This window comes from Amblyomma mixtum, chromosome 2 (assembly GCF_055824585.1).
Source record: "Amblyomma mixtum isolate Tamu chromosome 2, ASM5582458v1, whole genome shotgun sequence".
Classification (NCBI taxonomy): Eukaryota; Metazoa; Arthropoda; class Arachnida; order Ixodida; family Ixodidae; genus Amblyomma; species Amblyomma mixtum.
The window spans coordinates 268540920-268562336 of record NC_143013.1 but is presented as its reverse complement, the minus strand read 5'-3'; the positions used below and the strand labels follow the sequence as shown (position 1 = coordinate 268562336).

The window sequence follows — 21417 nt, the reverse complement described above, 5'->3', positions numbered from 1 at the left end:
TTTTGCATAGGTGTACGAGCACTGAGAGCAGGGCATATGCTATAGTGGGTCAACCTCCCAAGCTGCCAAATACTAGCTTAGTCCAGAGAAAATGGTTCACGACAAAGAAATAACAACTCTAATGAGACCTAGTTCTTATGCCACTTAGTTGACATGGCACACACATACACACAACGCACACTTGGACTGTGGCCTAGTATTGCAGAAGCCTCACAGAGATGCAGCCACAGCACACCTCAATGAAGTGGGTGGACCAGCACCAGGCAAACTGGCGCACTTCCAGCGTCACCAGATCCACAAACACTTGTTCATACATTAGCGTACACACTCGTTGCAACAGGGGGAATATGGCCGTGTGCAGCCAACTGCGCCAAGCCATGACACCACCTCAGACTGTTGACTCTGGCGGACTCCCCGCATCTTTGTGTTATCAGTGCCTTAGTCGACGAGAGTCGCTTATTTGCTGTATTGCCTCCTTTGAGGAACAGCGGCTCCTGTGGCCAGTCTGACTTATAAACTTCTAACAGCTCTGATGAGAGCTAGTCTAGGGCCCTTTTATGTCATGTTATGTAATATGCCTTATATTTTGTTTAGATTTTGTTTCGTGTGGGCTGTCTTTTTTTTATGTTGTGAAGGAGGGTGCTTAGCCACGGCGTATTGAGCCTATAAACACTGCCGTGTTTCTGCATTTTTTCAAACAGAGTGAATTAGAATACATGGTGTCACACACAAGCAGGATGTTTTCTGACTGGGCAATGTCAAGCTTCCGTTCTTCCGTTCCTTTAATTTTTCTTGCCCAGTTATCAAGGCTTGTTCTCAAATTTTCTTCACCTTCATCATGTGAGTGCTTGAAGAAGCCTGCCTTGCTTGTTCTGTGCTCCAGGCACCATCTGGACCACAGAGCCCCTGGACTGGGAGGCAAGCAGCAACCACATCTTCCAGGTGGTGGCCTTCGACTGTAGCATGAAACAGAGCCATCCGGTCACTGTCACCATCAAGGTCAACAGGGTCTGCAAGGTTGGATGGAAAGGTAAATTTGGCTGTAGATATTAGGAGTGCGTGTATCCTTCTACAGCTTTCTTATCGTTAACTTACAACATGTTTGGCATGTGCTGCAGTGTCTGCACGATAATGTAGATGGGGTGTACTGCACACCACAGCAACCAGTGCAGGTCTCATGTGGATTTATATTTGAGAGGAGGCAGTACCAGGGCTGATTACTGATTACCAGCCACTTCAGTGCAGGTTTACAGCTACGAAGGGAAACCACATACACTTAAACACATGCATGTGAACAGACACACACTATGCAATATTACTGTGTCAAAATTTGCCGTTGGCCTGCTGAAGTACCTATACATCCTTAAAAAAAATTAGCCAAATGTTTTAGTGTATATGTGTTAGCATCACATCAGCCACAACAATTGGCATATGGAAACAGTTTGTCTTCTGAAGTACCAGATGCTGCCGTCACATGCAACTAACTGACTTGGGGTTCAAAGCTTTTGTGAAAAAGCATCTTCACGATGTTAATTTTTTCTTCTTTGCGCTCTTGCTCATCAATGCCTGTAGATCAGGAAGAGTGAAGCTGTTATGGCTACAATGGTCGTAGTGGCTTCTGCAATAGCTGCAACCCAGGTGTCTCTTCTGCGCTTTCAGGCATGGAGGAGCATGTGGAGTACACACCAGGCTCCGGACGCCGGGCCCTGTTCCCGGATGCTCAGCTGGAGCTGTGTGAGGGGGCCTGTGAACCCGAACAGCTGTCGGCTCGTCTCACTCTGGCCACCCGCCATGTGGGCAAGGGCTGCGACCGGGACACCTACTCGGTCGACTCTCAAAGGAAGCTATGTGGTACGCATGCCTGATGCAAGTTGCACACTTTTCATCATTTTCCAGCGAACATTTACCTCAGTCTCGTGGTTCCTGTATGAAATATCATAGCTTGGTTGCTTTCATAGGGGTGGAATTGAACTTCATAGTTCTTATGTTTTGAACATATTTGTTGGCTCTTCGGGATTTTTTTCTCTGAATGGTTACATTTCATCCTAATGTCTTCAGGCAACCTAGTGCACCAAGATGTGCACTAATTAATTATTAAATGTCCCTCAGTGTTGCTTTACAAGCTTTCTTTGGACTGTGCCCAGAGAAATCACACTCAGCATTCTCCTTTTTCGCCGCATGCTTGAAGGGGCCAGCTCAGACAGTGTTGACCTGCTTCCAAGCCCCGGAGTCGGGGCCGAGTGGACGCAAGGTCTGCCGACGGACGAAGGTCGTGAGAGTGACCAGATCTACGAATTTGATGGTGCCACAAATGCTGTGGTCATTCCCGAGTCGACTGTGTCGCACAACCTGACCAACGTTTTCACTGTGGGCTTCTGGATGCGTCACCGTGCACCCACAGCCCACAACGCCAGCCACCTCAAGGAGCATGTCCTGTGCAGCTCTGATGACCACCGTAAGTGAGCTGTCGGGTGTGCCCAAGTTGCTTCCCTGCTTCCCACTACACACTTATTGCATGCTCTTGAATATGCACATTTTTTGGGAAAAAAAATCAGCCTCAAGTGGTCCCTTGTTATAAAATGAGTGCTACACTAGCAACGTCATCCACGGACAGGACGTCAGTATGATTGTACGAGATGTGAGCAGAAGGTGCTAAGTGGACATATACTGGTGTCATGACCTGCTAAAACGGATGTACTATTTCCAAAGATGGTTCTATAAAACAGTTAAGGTGCTATCTTGGCACAATTCTTCTTCGGTATGAAGACAGCCCTGTGCAACCAAAAACAGCTCATTCGTTGAAGCATTTAATCCTCTTTTTTATGTCCTTTCCACTGTGCTGTCTTCCCTTGAATAAGTGTGGGAGAAGCCAACAGCCACAGAAACCAAGGGACACGAGGGATTTCTAATTTTTTTTTTTTCTGCTGTTGTTCCATTTAGAATATTACTGAAAGTGTTATCGCTTAAAACTAATTGATTAGCAAAGCAGAAGAAAAAACAACCACATGCCGCCGGTGGGATCCGAACCCACGACCTCCGAATTACGCGTCCGGTGCTCTACCGCTGAGCTACGGCGACGGCTGTCAAACCTTCTGCTTTCGGGGGTATTTATGTTTTACAAATAACCTAACCAATTGGCCTGAAACTCTATTTTGCCAGCAAAATTGTCTTTTTGGCATACTGTATTAGCGTGTTGCAGCGGCCTCATCAACAAGCTGAAATTAGGTGTGCTAATTGGTATTCTTTTCTTATACTTAATTCACATTCATCAGACCTTAGTCTGATTCAGTAGGATGTGCACGGTTAGTCAGGCAAAAAGACATTCAGCTTGTTATGCTAAGCCCCATTTTCCTCCACTTGCCCAAGTTGATTACATACTTAAGCACACGCATGAAAGTGTTTCAGGGAATAGAAATAGCATTCAGCTACTTAAACAGCAGGGAAGTTATATCTGCTGCTTCTGTTTTCCTTGGGCCTCATGCAGTTGATGATCACCCTGCCTCATTGGATTGTGTAAACAACAATATGAAATAAGAAAAAAAAGCTCTCCTTATTGAGCTTGCATGTGTGTGCCCAATATTCATACAGGCATGAGCCGGCATCACACAGCACTTTTCATCCGCAACTGCCGGCTTATCCTGCTGCTCCGCCGGGAGCCCACCCAGGAGCAGGCCAACAAGTTCACACCAGCTGAGTGGCGCTGGAAGACTCCCGAGGTGTGCGACGACAGGTGGCACCATTACGCGGTCTCCGTCAACTTCCCTGAGGTTAGCATCCTTTGCTACAATCTGTGGCGCACAATTCATGTATCATCCCTTTAGTTGTGCTATGCATTGTGGCAAGTGTGCTGGTAGGCATATGAAGTACCTGGTCATGGAACGTAGAATTGTGACTGTAAGTGGGAATAGATTTTCCAAGTTGATGCAGTATCTCCTGCTGGGTAGGGCATACAAACAGGTCAGTCCACGTGAAGAGGATAAACTGGAAATTAATTAGCTCAGAGTGGTTTATTGCAGTATTCTTAGAACATTTATTGCCATAGCGAACAGCTCTAGTTCCATTTGCACTCACTCTAAAGAATGGTTTCAATAAAGCTGGTACGTGTAGTATTGGTTGGTGCCCAGGTAGTACTGGGTGGAGGAGGACTGATCATAACTAGAAATGTTGCATCTAGTGTCAAATGATTTGAATTGGAACTAAACAGTGCCCATTTAGCCAATAACAAGTCTGGAATGCACATGGTGTAGCTGGATATTGTGTGGACGTTCCAAAGCTTGCATTGGATGTTATGTGGATGTTCCACAGGTGTCTGTGGTCAGTTGGGTTTTTTTGGACCACTCTTTGCGTATTTCAGTGGGGCATTGCTCATGCGTTTTAATTCCTGAACTAGTTCAGGCATTTGCGTTTTTCTACATTTCCTTCCTGCATGGCAGTGACATGTTGATTCTGTGTTATGCAGGCATCACTCTATGTCGATGGACGGCCCTTTAAGGTGACAGCTAACAACCCGGAAATTGTAGATGACTGGCCCCTTCACCAGACCAAGAACATCAACACCACCTTTGTTGTAGGAGCCTGCTGGCAAGGTATGCTGTCTGTTTTACTCTTGACGGCCTTATCAGCTTCCAATAAAGTGTCTGCTATGAGGTAAAGAACATGTTATGTGCACCCGCTGAAAGAAATAAAATTTCTCTAAAACTTGCTGTAGATTTCATTACATGAGCTGAAGTGGCAGGATCTAAGCAACGAGGAAGTTACCTGAAATAACGTGGGCAATAACAGTATACTACAGATTAGTTTGCCTGTTAGAATTTTGTACTGCTTTGTTCTATGTAAGTAATTAAACTAGGAGCAGTGGTACTATTACTGGCCTGTGGCTAAACATACATATGTGTATGCATTAAGGAAGCGTTGCATGTTTCATTTTGGTCCTCTGCAACCTTAAAACTCAACATTTACTTTTACATCTCTGGCTTAAGAGCTGTCTCGCTAATTTTAATTATATTGAATTCTTGACTGATCAGGAGGTCAAAATAAGCTCACTTATGGCAGCGAATATGTTGTTAATGACACCTTAGTCGAAATCAGGAGGAAGAAATGGGCTTGGGCAGAGCATGTAATGCGAAGGCAAGATAACAAAAGACTGGATTCTAAGAGAAGGGAAGCATAGCAATGGGCGGCAGAAAGCTAGGTGGGTGGATGAGATTAAGAAGTTTGCAGGGAGAGGGTGGCCACAGCTGGCACAGGACAGGGTTAATTGGAGAGACATGGGAGAGGCTTTTTTCCTGCAGTGGGCGTAGTCAGGTTGCTGATGATGGTGATGTTGTCGTACCATTCTGATAAAATAGAGCCTTATCTAAAGCTTGCTAACCGGACATGCCTTCTAAAGTTGCATCTTCACAAGAAATATTTTCCTCTAGGCTTGAACTAAAATAAGGTTCTGCACATTGACACATTTGATATGTTTAGTGGGATGAAAAGTCACTACAAGCTGGTCAGCATTTTCAGATCTTTGGTGCAAAATGGGTGATAAGCAGTGCCACTGTTTTCTCATCCCACGATATAAAGCTAACTCGGTTGCCTACATTCAGCTGGTCACATGGGGGCTAGCCACGTGCCTTGGTGTGCCTTTGAAGCATGCTGTAGATCACTGAGCAGGCAGAATACAGCAGCCGCTACATTGCCTTCACGCACATGCAGGCAAGGACAACAAGATGGCATTCCACTTCCGTGGCTACCTGACGGGCCTGTCTGTGCTGAGGGGCCGTACGGAGTCTCCTGATGTGCTCTCCTGCCTGCATCGCTGCAAGGAGTGGCTTGACATTCCCCCAGCAGATTCACAGGCTGCAGGAACGGCAAGTGGCAGATATTTACTGCATGTGGTCTCTTTATTGTTACTAGCACTAGCAGGTCACTAGCAGCCACACGAACACAGACTGATTGGAGACTGGCACTGTTTTGTTTTGGAGGCAGCATTTTACAGTGTTTGCTGCTCAATGTGGTCAACTGTGCAGCGAAATTTGAAGTCTTCTGACTCATGTGATTGTCACTCTTTGTGCATTAAGGAAAGTTGTGCATTAAGGAAAATACCAGTTGAGCTGGTATTTTGTGTGGTGCCTTCAGAATGCATTGTTCATTTGAGGCTTCGAAGAACATACTAGCTGTGGGAGCTGTGAGTGGCTCATGTGTGGTACTGTTATGGCATGTGATGTTCTCATAAGCACCAGATGACATTAAGCTGCCAATTGTAAGCATTTCATTCCTGTGTATCTGCTATTAGCAAAAAGAATGGCAATTCTTGCCTTGTGATTGCATGTTTCTGACCACCATGTTCATGATGTTCTTGCAGGAAGTGACCTCTAATTCCGAGCGCAGCGAGGTCACAGTGACAGCTCGTGACCAGGACACCCTCGAAGATCTCGTGTCCCGTGTGGCCTATGTCAATTCGCGTGACTTCCCCACACCTGGTCGTCGTACTGTTCATGTGGCCACTACTGTCATGTAAGTGTTGTGACGATATCCAAATCTAGTGTCCAAACAGGCATCTAGGGAAAGTCTGCAGGTATTCAGGGATATTCCATGGATATCTGCAATCGGTGCCTTCTTGATGTCCAGTGTGTGCATGGGGGATGTGAGTTCTCGTGAACAAGTAACTGGATGTTTTTTCTGAAGCCAAAATTTTGCAGTTGGTGCATATAGTTTGAAAATATATGGGGCACAGATATAATTCAAACATTTGTCATTGGCTGGTGTGGTATATTGAGCTTACCCAACAGAAGGGCTCTTGGGTCTTCAAACAGTCCAAAGGTGGCAGTAGATAACTTGCACATTGCAGCTGGTTTTAGCTCGCAAGCTGTCCTTAGGTCCAGGTAAAGTGTTGCAGTTAATCAGAACTTTTCTTGAACAGCAGCTACATCATTGTGGGCTAGGACAGCATATCAGAGGCCCTAAATGGAGCCTAATCATTGCAAGTTAAAGGAATGCTGTTATTCTGTACTGAAATCAAGGCATTTAAAATTTGATGCACTTATTGCATGCTGTTAATATCAATCTTTGCTGTTTTCACCATGGATTGAAAATTAACACCAGGCAGAAGAGGATGAACATGTGTTATTTCTCTAACTATGGCAGCAGCACTGTACAGCCACTGCCTTTTCTGTATTTAGCATTCTGTATTCTGGACCATGGAAGAGAAAAAATCGCAAAACTGCTAATTTTCACTTTCACATCACAAGTGAAGTGGCTTATTCCAACACGTATTAATGGGATTCTAAAAGACATTGAGCCAGCTTCACAGGAGTGTCGCCTGCCCAACTAATGGCGAAGTACCTAACTTTTGATGCAGTAAATGCACGTGTTGGCGCAGTTCCTGTGACAACAGCACACACAGCTGTCGAGTGCTGGCAAACGCATTCAGCACTTTGTCTTCCTCTGACTGTTGGCCAGTAACACTATTTGTCGATTAATTCACTATGTGGGAAAGCCAACTTAATGACTTTTGAAAAGGGTCTAGTCTAGAACACTGGCTGTATAGACCTGCTTGTCTGTTTTGCTGCTAATACTGTAGTGAGGCGCAGTGCCGGAAGAGTGAACTCCATGCCACAAGTCATGCACTTGCATGCACTGCACACGCACCTCTTTTTGTGTTAATTCCTCTCATGTAATGCTACACAGTTGGTGCATTGTGTGGACCACCAGGAATAAGCTTTTCCTTCTCGGTAGCCTTGCCGCATGCCCTATGACTGTTGGCATGTTTCTCTGGCGTGTTCTGTACGAAGTGCTGACTCTTCTCATGGCATTGGCTCTAATTCTTTTTTTTTTCATCATCATTCCCTCCAGGTGCAGCAATGGAAAAGCACAGAAGGTTCCACCTGTCGAGTCGTGGGTCACCATCTTGGCTGCTGAACAGCCAAGCATCACCATTAATGGCACACCCAACCTGGCGCGCGAGTACGAGCCTTTCAAGCAGGGCATCGAGTTGTTTGCCTCGGTCTTCATCTCGGTTGGCCGCGAGCATCCCACCACTACACAGGCCAGCACGGCTTCATCCTCCTCGCAGGTAACAACAGTGGAACTCTTTGGATCCTGAAGGCCGCTAAGCTGTTCAGTCTTAAAGCCAGCTACATGCCTTATTGCATGCACAAGAAGAGGTCACTTTGCATTGGAACCTTTGAACTGAAAGGAGTCGACGTACAAGCACCTCGCATTGCATGCAGCTGGCACAGTACATGCGTGGCATGCCCTTTGTAAAACAGTGTCACCTAAAAACAGCCGAAAGGTCTTGCACGCCCCATGTTCCTAAGAGAAGAGTGGCACTTAATTAATGATTTGGAGTTTTGTATATTATTGCATCACTTGGCACAGTCATGTACGAACTATATTTAGAACTGCTCAAGATGTGTACGGTGCCAGCAATTGATGCCAAAGGTCATGAGCAGCTCATTCATGCTGCCTTGAAAACACTGGCCAGAGGTCGAGTTTGTTGAACAGATAAAGCAAGCAGAGAAGTGGCTGAAGGATTTGCCTACGCAGATGTCGATTAGTGCAGCTAAATGAGGAGAGCAGAGCTCTTGGTGCTCAGATTACGGTGTGCACTCTCTGTGGTTGAGCCTACCAAATTATGTTGTGATTGCATATCGGAGAAACAGATATGCTGTGTAAAAAAAAATGCATTACAATCATTAGGGAAAATTTTTACTGCATTGTTATTGGAATGGAATCTGTTTACACATGCTTGACAAAATTTTGGTAAAATGATGTGTAGAGCAGTTGCACCATTGGCTACATTGCACTTGAATCTGCTATTTTATAAGTTCCTGCTGATGATAGCGCTAGCAGGCTAAACACTTGAGATAGCCAGGCATGACAAGAGGGCAGGCATCTAGCTCTTGTTGTTGTGACAGGTACAGGCAAAACCTGGAAGGCTTAAAGATATCAGTCTGCAGGCTTCTGGAGCCATGATTAACCACCAGTGCGAGAGCAGTTGCCTTCATCAGTTCTGTCCTGTTCAGTTCTGCACGACTGTTCTTATGCTCGCATGTTGTTCTCTTGATGCAGGAGGATGAGGACGATGACGACGAAGAGGACAACCAGGTGTCGCCACCCGCTGCCTCCCAGCGGCCGGGACGCCTCGACTCCTGCAGCGTGCAGGTCTACCCTCCACTGAACCCAGACCATGAACACTTCCAGCTGCCCTCATACATGATGGCACACTTGGGCATCCACCATCGAGAGAGCAAAGATGGGCTCGTCATCTACGGTTAGTGCATGCCATGTTGCTGGGCGCTAACAATTGGCAGTTGACATTCATCTGCCATGCCCTTCATGTCTGGACGTGAGCCCTGCCAGCTTAGAAACATAGCAGCGTATATGCTGGATGTTGCAGTGCTACTTCACTTGGTACTGGGTTTCATCTGATGGCATTTTAAATGTCGGTGGAATTTGTAATGTCCGTCAGCTAGGCCTCATGAAAGCTCGATCTTAAAGGTCATAAGGAGGTCATGAGCTTGAAAAATCATCTCTGATTGAAAAGGAAGCATTATTGTTCGCATCGTGCTTGGCTGAGACAGTTGTCCTCAAATGTGTAGATTTGGCTTACAATAGGGCAGTCATGTTTACATATATACAGCTTATGTTTCAGTTACATTTCAAATGGTCAGGATGCATATCCAATGATTGATTTGTAAAGTTTGATTAAACGTGATCGGTATTTAACTTTTCTAGTTGTGTCTAGCACAAGACCGTCAATACTTCTGTCTGTGTGGAGTAATAGTTTCAAACGCAAACATGGAATTGCATATATATTATCGAACATAGCCTGTACAGATGTGGGTAACTATTGGGATATTTGCATGCAAGCTCTTCTTGCTATCTGGCAAGAGACGTGGAATTCAACTTTTGTGTGCCTGCATCTACGATGTCTTCATTTAGATGATCTGTTAGGAAATAGAACACTGCTAGGTGCACTTTACAATCAAATTTGTTCATCATTTGGCCTTTTCAGGAGCTGACAAGGTGCAGCACTATGAGAACGTGCTGCGGCAGATCCTGTACTTCAACAAGAAGCCTGCCTATTACCTGAACCGGGCCTTCAAACTTGTGTGCTCTGAGCTGAATGGTCGTTTTGTCAGCAATGAATACATTCAGACGGTAAGTTTGCATCAAGAATTAAATTTTTTCGCTTCTTTTTTTTCTTGCTAGCTCTTGGCAACATTTTTCTTGCTTGACAACTTTTCAAAGCTGCCAGTGATTTGCAATTCGTGCATTTAACCCTGCACATTCCCTTTTTTTTTCCATTGTCTTGTAGCTTGAATTCAGTCGTCAGTTTTGTTGTGGTGTCAAGTAAGCAGATGACCATGGAACAATGTCTGTAGTATACAAGGACTTCATTGTATCATTATTTCAAAATTCATTTTTATCCTTCTGTGCATTCATTGGCTCCACACTTATTATAGCAAGGCAGTAATGGCTCATTCGCAACTGCAAGCATATCAGTCCATGCACATTGTATACGCGTTTCTCATGTGTCCTTGCAAGTAGGCACGCTGCAGAAAGCAAGCCTGAGGGTGCTTGAGGAGACCCCATTTTTCCACCAGAGAACAAACGCGCGTTAATGATATCATAGTTGAAATCAAGAGGAAGAAGTGGGCTTGGGCAGGGCATGTAATGCAAAGGCAAGATAACCGCTGGTCCTTAAGGGTAACGGAGTGGATTCCAAGAGAAGGCAAACGTAGCAGGGGGCGGCAGAAAATTAGATGGGTGGATGAGATTAAGAAATTTGCGGGAATATGGTGGCCGCGGCCGGCTATGGACAGGCTTAATTGGAGAGACATGAGAGAGGCCTTTGCCCTGCAGTGGGCGTAGTCGGGCTGATGATGATGATGATGAACTTAACACTTTATTCAAGTGCACGTTATAGCAAGCCATTTCTTACACATGGTTATGTTTTTGAGGGTTGTGGAATGAGGGTGACCTCTGGTTGCATGAGTGTTCCTTTCTAAGACGCAGCAGTTTTCAAGATACAAAAGTGTACATTAATTATGCAGTTTTATAATACTACGTATTCACCATGTTAGCAGCCAAAATTTGTTGGGTGCATGTGTGTTAGTTAACATCCGTGAGCAATTGAGTGTGTTCCCCGTTTGCTTGCAGCTCACTGTCATCCACCCACGGCCCGAGTCGCCCAGCCAGCACGAAACAGCCGCGCCCGCGACCGGGGCCATGCGCACCACCCCGGCCTCGGCGTCATCCTCGCGGCCTGCGGTGCCGGCCGCGCCTGCCATGGCTGCCCATGTGCAGGTGGCCTCGCACAGTGTGGAGGCCAAGCCTGCCAAGACTCACGCAGGGAAATACGTGGAACTGCTGGACGGTGGTGCTTCTGAGGCGCTGGCAAAAAGCTCCGCAAGTAAGCTGCACTGGTGTGCTCATCTCCTCTCACCCTTCATCCGGGTTCTTGCTGTGATATTCAAGATGGGACACCACCTGATCCAGCCACCCACCTTAGTTTCATGTTCACTCATAGCCTTGGCATCCTGTGACTGTAATCAGAGAGACAAGTTCATTTGCAATCAGTAACCGGAAATGTAAGGCCTTCTTTAGTTGAAGAGTAAGGCAGTCTTTGTTGAGGCTGTTTGTTGTTCAGCACATTGTAGTAAATTTCTAGGTACTCCTTTGTCCCTTAAACTCATTCACTGACAAGCACGAGACCTATTTGTTGGCCTCTTATACCAACGTACATGTAGCATTGCAGACATTGGTTGCCAAATTTCAGGAGCAGGTTTGGCCTAGTCGGTGGGATGTGTTTTCCAGGCAAGTGATAGCATGAGAACAAGACAATAAGAGGAACAAACAACATGAGCATTGGACATCAACTAAGAGCCTTTACTCTTTCAAAGCACAGTATTTGTTGCCAGTGAATGAAAAAAAAATAGGAGGAAACACATAAGCGCTGAATCCAGTCTTGAGCATGTGTTCATGGTACCACTTCAAAATATTTGTGCAGTAAAGGGCAGGAAATCCTTCATCAAACATTTAGCCATTACTGTAACACAACATTGCCTTTTGTCTTCGACAACTGCTATGCAGAGATTTCCAGCAGTGCATGTCAAATGGACAAGAGCAGGATATTCTTGGCAAAGACATCCTGCATTAGGATACTCTCCTTTCATTTGTTACATGACAAGCTGTGTGTCTTTCATAGTGCGTGTGTTGATTTCCTCTTCTTTTTCTGTTAATGCAGGCCATGCGGTGACCATCATCATCGTGGTGTGCGTGGGCTTCCTAGTGTTCATGATTGTGCTGGGCGTAATTCGCATTCGCGCTGCACACCAACACCAGCAGCACCGACAGGGCAGCTCTCGCCTCCGCTCTGGAGATGACCAGGATCAGGAGATGGCCTGGGACGACTCCTCCCTCACGATCACTGTTAACCCCATGGATGTGAGTGGGCCGCGGTTGCTCAGTGGTTAAGGCTTTCAGCTCCTGAGCCAGAAAACCGGATTTGGTCCCAGTCGTGGCAGCCGTATTTCGATGGAGGCGAAACACACAATGCGCCCATGTTCTGTGCAATGTCAGTGCATGTTTAAGGACTTCAAGATGGTTCGTAGCTCTCAATGAAATTAATCCGAAGCACTCCACTTTGGCTTCCCTCATAGCCAATGTGTCAGTTCGGGATGTTAAACCCCACAATCTAATCCAATCCATTTATTGGTTTGTTGATTTGCTGGCACATGCATACCACAGCCCCACACTGGGCTGTTGCAAGGGGTGGGTGATGTTATGAAAAAAAAAACACATTAGGTTGTCAGTTCTCAGTAGGCGCTAAAAATCCGCCTCATAAGAATTTCCAAAATGGCCGAGAATGTCATCAGCATAGCTTGGAAACAAATTCTGGTGTTGAAGAGTATCAGCAAAATGACCTATGCAAGCCTGTACAAGGATGACACATGAGAACATGTGGGGGATCAGTTAACTTGAAAGTTTACCCTATCACACAAACATAGTAACTTCCATTAGCTACTGTATGTTTGTTCATTGTGTTTTGCTCCGCTGTCAATTCCTTACAAAACTGCTCAGCAGGTCATCAATACTGTTGCTGCACGATTATTTGCTTTGCATTATGAGAGCTTCATTGCACTGTGAGGAAAAAGGCCAACAACAGTTCACTTGCAGTCCTTCCAGAAATATCGTCCTCTCCCCCATTTTTCTACCTTGGCTACATTGTTCTTTGTCATCATTTTTACTAACCCTGGCGAAAATCTTTCCCAGCCCAACTGGTTTATGGAACAATTTCCAGTTGGTTCCAGTTGGAGCCATCTGGGTTCCAGTTGGTTCCAACTTGAACCAATTGGAAATTGTTTTATAAAGCAGTTGGGCTGGGAAAGATTTTCACCAGGGAATGCTAGAGAACTGCAAAGCAGTGCTGCTCTAAGTTCAGGAGCACGCCTTGCATTCATCATTTTGGTTTCTCGCTTTTTTTTTTTTCAACAGCAAATTGCTGAGGATCGGGAAGGCCGTCGTGGCGGCGGAGGAGCTGGCTCCGGTATGGGTGGTGCCAGCGGCGGCGGCAGCGGCCGCCGGGGCTCAGCCGAGGACGACGACTCGGACAGCTCAGACGATGCCAGCAGCTACCACGAGGAGAGTGAGGAGGAAGAAGGAGCTCCTCCGGAGAAGGCCAAGGCCAAGGGAGATCTCGAGTGGGATGACTCCACCTTGACCTTTTGAGCGCGTGCCGGATCCCCGCTGCGCGTGAAACGCGCACCTTGCATGTCCTCCTACACCATGGCGGAGAAGATGAAGACAGCCCCCCACCCTCCTCTTTCCTCTTCTTTTCCTCGCATTCCCGTCAGGCCCTCTCAGCCACGGCGATTTAGTATGCAACCTAGTGCTGCGCTATTGACCATGGGTAACAAGTTAATGCGAATTCCACTGGTCGGTTGAGAGCAACATTTTTTGCTTTACATGCAACAGCACATCTTTGATTCTTTGATTTGGTCCACCAGTGAAGCATGCAGTCTTTCACCAAATTAACCAGATGAATGCGTGTTTCATCTGTGGTGCACATTCCTCTGAGTTGTCCAGTGGAGTGCACCATTAATGGCTTTCCTATCCTTTGCCAGAAAGATGTGCCTGCTGGGTGTTACACTGAGACCAAATGCTGTCGTCTTGTAAACATTGGTAATGAGAAAGGCCAAAACGATACTCTTGCTACTACTGCATTGAAGGAACCTGCATTTGGATCTTCTTTTTCGAAAGCTTATGTGGGGAAAGTGCGATTATATGAGAGATTTTTTTGAAGAGCATAGAGTGCCCCGTAAGAGAACACATGCATGCCATCGGTCAGCCAGCACCACTGGGTAGGATTCTAATTGCCGTACCTATGCTCTGTCAGCTTCTTTCGATGCTTAGGAAAAAATACAGAAACGTGCACTATCTCCTAGCTTCTTCTAGACTGGCCAGTCAAATCAGTAGTGCAACCTGCGTACAAGGGTTCTAGCGGTATCGCTTGCCCTGTAGTGTTTGCTGGAACACATGGAGTGAGACGATGCTTGAGAAGCAGAGACAAACTTAAACATTACCTTGGCAGCGGTCAGAAAGAAGCTAAGGGATAGTGTAGACACTGTGTCACAGAGTTCTCCATCGCAGAACATTATTACAAGTTAGCATTCACAAACGGATTTTGTAAGGAGCGAAAAACACGTTAATGAAAACGGGATGACTGTCTCACACCCTGCAGCAAGTTTTTTTTTTTTTTTCCAGCCATGATTGGCACAAGAGGGTTCATTTTCATGAAGAAAAGGTCAGCAAATGCTGGTAGATGTGTATATGTTATCTGTATGGACATTATGCCTAGCATTGCCTGCCGCCTAATTTTTCAGCACTTCCTGCTTTCTTTTTGTCCAAGCTATTTCCTTCTACCATGATGTGGTCAGCTGTCTCTAATTGAGCACAGTGTGAACTATTTATGTTTTCATATTTGAGTCTTCAAATTTTCAAGTATATTACCCCTGTAGATGCCTCGATGCTTTTGGTGCAGACATGTCCTGTTAAACATCTCAGAATGGAGAACTCTGTGTCTATGTGTATATTTGACAGATCCATACACGTCTACGCAGTGTCGCTCTGGACCACTTCATAGGGCTTTGATTCCCTTCTTCATTTTTCCGCGCATCTCTTTACCAAACTTGACTTCTTCATTTTTTTTTTTCTCCTTTCCTTGACTCCTGTGCTGCTCTGAGTTTGAAAGTGTGACCGTGTGTGAGTGATTTCAAGTAGAAAATTTCAAAAAGACGAATGAAGACAGTTATTTGTGCACCACTTCTTGGCATTAGTGGTTGGACCGAGAGAACCACCGCGCAAGTGCTGACAGCCGCAAAAGCAGGCGCAGGTCAAACTGGCAGTCATCCCATGCTTGACGTAATTGTAGTACATGAGGTTTAGGTGTGCCAACTGCGAAGGCATAGCGCCAATCTTCATGGCATGCTGCAGAGTTTTAAGAACTGGCAGCCTGTTAGACCATTTTCTGCCTGGTCTCCTGAACTTTTTCTTCGACATCCACAATCCTCTGGTGAACTTCTCAGTTATAGTGAGACCAAACAGTTTGCGTGGCTTGACAGGTTCGGACATTGGTCGTTACGTTTCCAACATTTTTTGCTGTCCTCGTTCCTCTCTTTGACTTGCCACTTGAAAAATAAAAATAAAAAGAACATGTTTGTGCTGCTGCTCACAGAAGTAGCCAAACTGTAACATTGAAAAAAAAAATGAGAAGAGCAGGCTGGACCCGACTGGCACAAATTTTCAGTGTGTCATCCTATAGCTATGCTACCAGCCAGCATGCCTCTGGGGACTTGCCTGAGTACCCCTGACTCATGCAACATGCTTACATCTTTGTGCGTCTTTCCTTTCACCCTGTTTTTCTTTGCCTTTGTCTTCTGGTATCGTTCCTGGTAAAGTCGGAGGACTTATCCTGAGTATGCGTGTGGCCCAGTGGTGGTCTCTTTTATACATTTTTTTCTTTTCCTTTTTTCAGACTTCTATTTATTTGTGGACTCTCACTTCTAGTAGCAAACTGCAGAACATATGTATATATCTACGTACATATGTTTTTTCCAAGTGGGCCTTTTCGTGTTTTAGTTCATTTCTCTTCCAAGTGCAGCAAATTCCTCTTGTTTTCTAGCTATGTGCTGCAACTTGCGACTGACTGCAATGTGCCCTTGTGGTGACACGTGTTTCTTCAAGACATGGGCGCACGCTGTTTGCGACATTCAGAGGGCAGGAAACTGTAGCGTACACAATGTAAACGTTTTTTTGGCGCTCTCGAGAGTCGTTTGTAGCCATGCGCAAGCTTGTAAGAGGCCTCTACAGTTTCTTATCACAAAGGGCTCTTCGCACTATTCTGAGTGCAAGATATGACATGCTGACGTCTGTGGTTTGTCTGCCGCTGTCAGTTGCTGTGTACCCATGCACCTTACGCCCCCACAGGCTGCAGGCTCCTTCATGTCCTACCCACTTCATTTCTCCCGTGATCTTTGTTAAAGCTTATTTCTGAAAAGGAGAACGTGTGAGACGCAGAGGAAGCTGTAAAGAGAGCATTTGTACTTCCGAGTTTATACCGTTGTAAAATGTGTGTCCTCTTCACTGCAAATGCGCATGCTCTTAAATATTACGCTAAATTTTTCTACGCTAATAACTGATAACAGGTGTGACAACTGCCTGGCAACGGTATTTGTTCTTGGTGTTGAATGGCCGCTTTGACCGCTTTAGTGCTAGTGATGCACACTTCACTTGCATTTTAGTTTTCGTATGCGTCGTATATTTTCCTTCCTTCGCTTTTCATGATCAGTGATAGATCGGCCTGATCGGTCGAAGACCAACTTCAAAACCTTTTTGTGGTTTTGGTGTCTGCATACGTAAGATCAAAAAAAAAGTCACAAATGTTGTTTACAGTGGAGAGCTTGACTAGTGGGCAGCACTGAAAACTTGCTGTTGCGAGATAGCTCAGTTGCTAAGACTCGAGGCTATTTCGCTCCCAGTTGCACATTGGGAACGAATTTACTGCATCGTTTGATCTCCCAGTAATATTGCTAATTGATTAAGCAGTGTAGTTACAAAAATATTGCATAAATTCTCTGGCTTCATTACGTTTTTCACAACAGTGTTTGGAAAGTTCTTTAAGATTCATTTCTGTACACGCTTTTTATTTTCATTTTTTTTTGCCACATAATTTTTTTTTTTTTGTTTTCATGCTACTGGGTTCATAGTCCTCTGGCAAAATCGTAACTGGTCAAAGTGGTTTAAGGAACAATTTCCCAGTTGATTCCAGTGGTTTCCAGTTGGCTCCCAGCTGAATTCCAGTTGCATCCAACTGGTATCCAACTGGAATCAACTGGGAAATTGTTCCTTAAACCACTTTGACCAGTTACGATTTTGTATAATCTGCTGTTCTGTGTACGCTAGATTCAAAGAACCCCTTCTTTTCACTGCATCACATTGGCCACGCTTGCACCATCACTCTTTACGATGGGGAAAAGGAGGAGGGTAAAGGACTGAGAAAGATGTGCAACCATCAGTTTTAGTACGAAATTTTTCTTGGCGTTTGCAGAGGTTTTAGTGTACAGCGAGTTCAATAGTACTTGTAGTGCACACACACTCTAGTATTTTTCATCAGTGGCCGACTGTGTGTGTTGCTATTAAGTTCCCATGTCACTTAAATAGGGAGCTGTAGAATGCTTTCTACTTGACAGAAAGAAGTGTTAAAAATTCTCAATGCACATTTTTTCTTGTGCATTCTTCGGAAAAACTGAAACTGAGTGTTAGGGCTCAGTCTTCATCTGCTTCCAGCCGAAGAGACGTTTGTTTGAGAGGCTCTGACATCCTTGGGATCTGTGCTTTTGGCAGCTTCTTTCCTTTGTTTGTATTTTAAACTTAATTTCGGCGTCCTTGATGCTCTAGAACAAATTTTCTCCTATTTGTTGTCCATAAATTGCTGTTGACGTGCCTGTGTGGCTGCACAAAATTTTTTAGTGTTCACTCAACTGCAGAATCTTATTATTCACCATGCCTTTCACAAATCCTGAGCCCAGGTAAGAAATCTGTGGACTCTTGCAATGTTGCGCAAATTAGTTTTGCTGCGATTTGAATGCAAATTTAATTACGTTTCCCACCCTCTATTGCTGTTTGGGTTTATTTACTGCCACTCAGTTTCATACAACTTGTTGTGATGGTTACAATCTATCCAGAAGCAACATTCATATGCAAAAGCTTCATTATGCGATCCTTTGTTTTATTATTTGGGTGGTTTGTGTCACCTGCTTACTGTGAACAAACATTCACCTCATTTACCTATTCTTATTTTATTTGGCCTCGATTGCCTTCTAGGATTGTGCTAGTACCGAAGCTTTTTTCTGGCGTGCTCTAAGCGTCATACTCCAGCTGTTATATTTGAACTGTGCTTGTTGTTACTATTCAGTGCGTGTAGGTAATTTTTTAAGGTCTTTGCGCACCAGCACCACTGTTTTGCCTTTCACGCCTCGTTGTTTTGACATGTGTTCCACTTTTTCAAGTCTTCAAGGGTCGTCGTCGAAGATAGGCCGAAACTGGAGAAATAGTGTGAGATGCGTTTCTTGTTTGTCTAAGTTTGTCGTTGAGTTGTTCTTCGTTGTTATGGTGGGGAGAGAGAGAGAGAGAGAGCGCACGCCCGCTTCCCATCAAAAGCTTGCGAGGGCGAGACCTTCTACTGTGCCATAGTGCAGACTGCTGAGTTCAAACACACTTGTCATTTAACACAGAGAGAAAAGAAGACACCACAGCCATGTAAAAGTCAGCCATTGTGGCATCGTGTTATTGTTTTCTTCTATTTTTTTCACTTTTAATGATCATCTGCTCTGTGCAGTTTGCCGGAGCAAATTCCGTAAAAGTAACACCTTGTTGATTTCTCTCTGGCACTGATCAAGTTTTTTGTTTGCTTACTCTTGTTTTTCTTTTCTATAAAAAAAAAAAGCTTCTCAGGCTTTCTTTATTTTTTGCCATTATCTAACAGTGTTGCCGTACGAGTGCACTTACTTACAGCTGCTACACTTTGCCCATGAACTGAGGCTTGAGAGCGCAGGCTGTATTGTTTTTTCTTTCTTCTTCTGTCATTTCATATAGTACGAAGGAAGGAAGCAACATATCTACTGTGTCAGCTAGTTTTTGCTGCATGTCCCTCAAGCCTGAAGAAAGCTGCACAGTTCTTGGACAGAGCAGGCAGTGCAGCTTTCTGTCCTCTGTTTTCTTACTTTCGAGGCACACTTTCTTGACTGTTTGGTGTCTGTGGTCGTTGCCGCCACCTTGAGTTGACTGCTTCACGCCTGGTGACAGACGTGACTGTCAGCGGCTGCCACTGTCTGGAGCCTTGAGTCGCTTGTATAAATGCACCATTGCCCCTTCCTTTCTTGTCGCCCAAGCTCTTCTATTCCATAATGTTTGCTATTGTGAGTGTCATCCAGGTGGATATAATGCATGCTGCTGTACCCATTGGGGGAGGGGACGGGAAGGGGATATTGTTCTGCGGCGAAGGCATGTTCTTCTACATCGATCAACGCGCTGCAGTTCTGGTCGTACGTGGGCTGCAAGCCAGGGGTCAAAACACAATCTGGCTTTTCACCTTCACCTTCTGGCTTGGCTATTTGTAGAACAGTGCTGACAACACATTGCCAGAATCATTTTGAACTTATGCTGGGAGGTTTGGCAGAATGAGCGACAGGCAGTTGCCATTGTATGTGTACACAGAATATGTAGCACTGTCAAATTCTGACACTTGTAAACCCATCAAACTGTTTTGCGATTTTTCTGCGACAGAATGGGTGCATACGCATTGCTGTTACGAAAAAGACAGGTTGTCTTCACCCCATGTCATTATTTGTCTAGGGTCGTGTGACTGATGTTTCAAAGACGTACTGCATATGAACTCTTGCGAGACAACGCGTGGCTCGATGCTGCAGAACATGCTTGCGCCAAGGAGATGCCATGAAGAGTCGACGCCTCGGTCAGCAGCATGTACTGTTGAGGGCTTTCTAGTGAAATTATGCCACTAAAAGCCTTCTTATTTTCTTATTTGGGAAAATCTTTGTACTTTTGTTGTTTGTGGCAGCTTAAGTGAATGTACCTATAGTGAAGACAAACACAGCGTTGCCTATTGTGTAGTCGTCACTTTTTTTTTCCCCCTGTGTTTGTACTTACTGTATGCTCGAGAGTCAAAACTGAGACATTCCATGCAAAGGTGAAGAGTGAAGTGCTGTTTTCAGTGTTTGTTTGACAGGGAAAACCATTTGAGTATGCTATGATGTGAACCGCAGCGGGGCATGGTTCCCCCTTTTCAGCGTACGGGACGACTGGCACACTGGTCCCAAATCGAAAAAGAAAATGAGGAAAAAAAAATGCCATGCAGGTTTCTTTTCTTTTGAGAATGAGTGTGTCTTTTGTCCTGTACAGCGTGTCATTCGTGATATGTATGTATAAATATACATATAATATAATAATGCAAATTGTAGTCTTGTGTAGGAAAAATCCTCTTGAACTGACAAATATTCTGTACCAGCTGATCACTTTGATTGCAATAAATACCACATGGTTGTCCCAACTGCTGTCTCGTCATGTTGCCCTCTGCTACCACCAGTCTACTGGGCCGCCACTCAAGGTGAATGCTTCACTCATGAAATGCTCACAGAGGCCGCATCCAGCATGCCGCAAGGAGCAAATTTAATGATACTGAAGTGAACCTTGGTTGAAAGATTCAAAATCTGTTCCAAAGAGCCATCAATAAAATCTCATTACAAGAGAGATGGTTACAAGAGACTCTTGGTTATGAGAGACATTTGAAAGTGGTTTGGTTGGTTTTCCTATGTTCGCCATGTTAACAACATCGCATACAAGAGACACTCGGTTACTAAGGACAACTTTTCCATGTCCCTAGAGTAAATTCTTCACTATTTAGAAGAGACACAACCCAGCTACGCTCACACAACACGGCCGATGTCATACCAACTCGTATGCGCTGCACTTTTTATTCCCTTGGCTCGATTCTGTTCCGTTCCGCAGCTGGATGTTAAAGATCACGTAGTTGCAATTACTGTCTTGCTGCACCGTAATTGCCGTCGCAGACTGCATGTCCTCATGGAGAGATCGTGAACTTCCTCAGTTACTTAACGGTTACAGCCCCGACGGTGCATTCAGCGCAGAGGAGAGCAGTTTGTTCTACAAAATAAGGCCAGGAAAGACACTGTCATTCTAGTCCGATGCATGCCATGGCGGAAAGCGGTCGACGGAGCACATCAGCATCCTTTTTTGTTGCAATATGTCAGAAACTGAGAAGGAGCATGTCATTGTCATTGGGAAGTCGAAACGACCCCGTTGTTTCAACCACTAGCATCCCATTCCCGT

General features: G+C 45.1%; 1 protein-coding gene across 1 annotated transcript in view; it reads left to right on the top strand.

Moving 5' to 3' along the window:
- Positions 1-20617, top strand: part of LOC149363929 (calsyntenin-1-like) — a 169364-nt gene extending 148747 nt beyond the window's left edge. The window contains exons 5-17 of the mRNA XM_089573922.1: positions 884-1030; positions 1660-1851; positions 2189-2455; positions 3589-3767; positions 4460-4586; positions 5701-5855; positions 6350-6501; positions 7840-8059; positions 9058-9259; positions 10004-10149; positions 11152-11404; positions 12239-12438; positions 13489-20617. Of these exons, the coding sequence (XP_089430048.1) occupies positions 884-1030; positions 1660-1851; positions 2189-2455; positions 3589-3767; positions 4460-4586; positions 5701-5855; positions 6350-6501; positions 7840-8059; positions 9058-9259; positions 10004-10149; positions 11152-11404; positions 12239-12438; positions 13489-13722 (2474 nt within the window). The 3' untranslated portion in view covers positions 13723-20617. The remainder of the gene's footprint in view (positions 1-883; positions 1031-1659; positions 1852-2188; positions 2456-3588; positions 3768-4459; positions 4587-5700; positions 5856-6349; positions 6502-7839; positions 8060-9057; positions 9260-10003; positions 10150-11151; positions 11405-12238; positions 12439-13488) is intronic.
- The last annotated feature ends 800 nt before the right edge of the window (positions 20618-21417 follow it).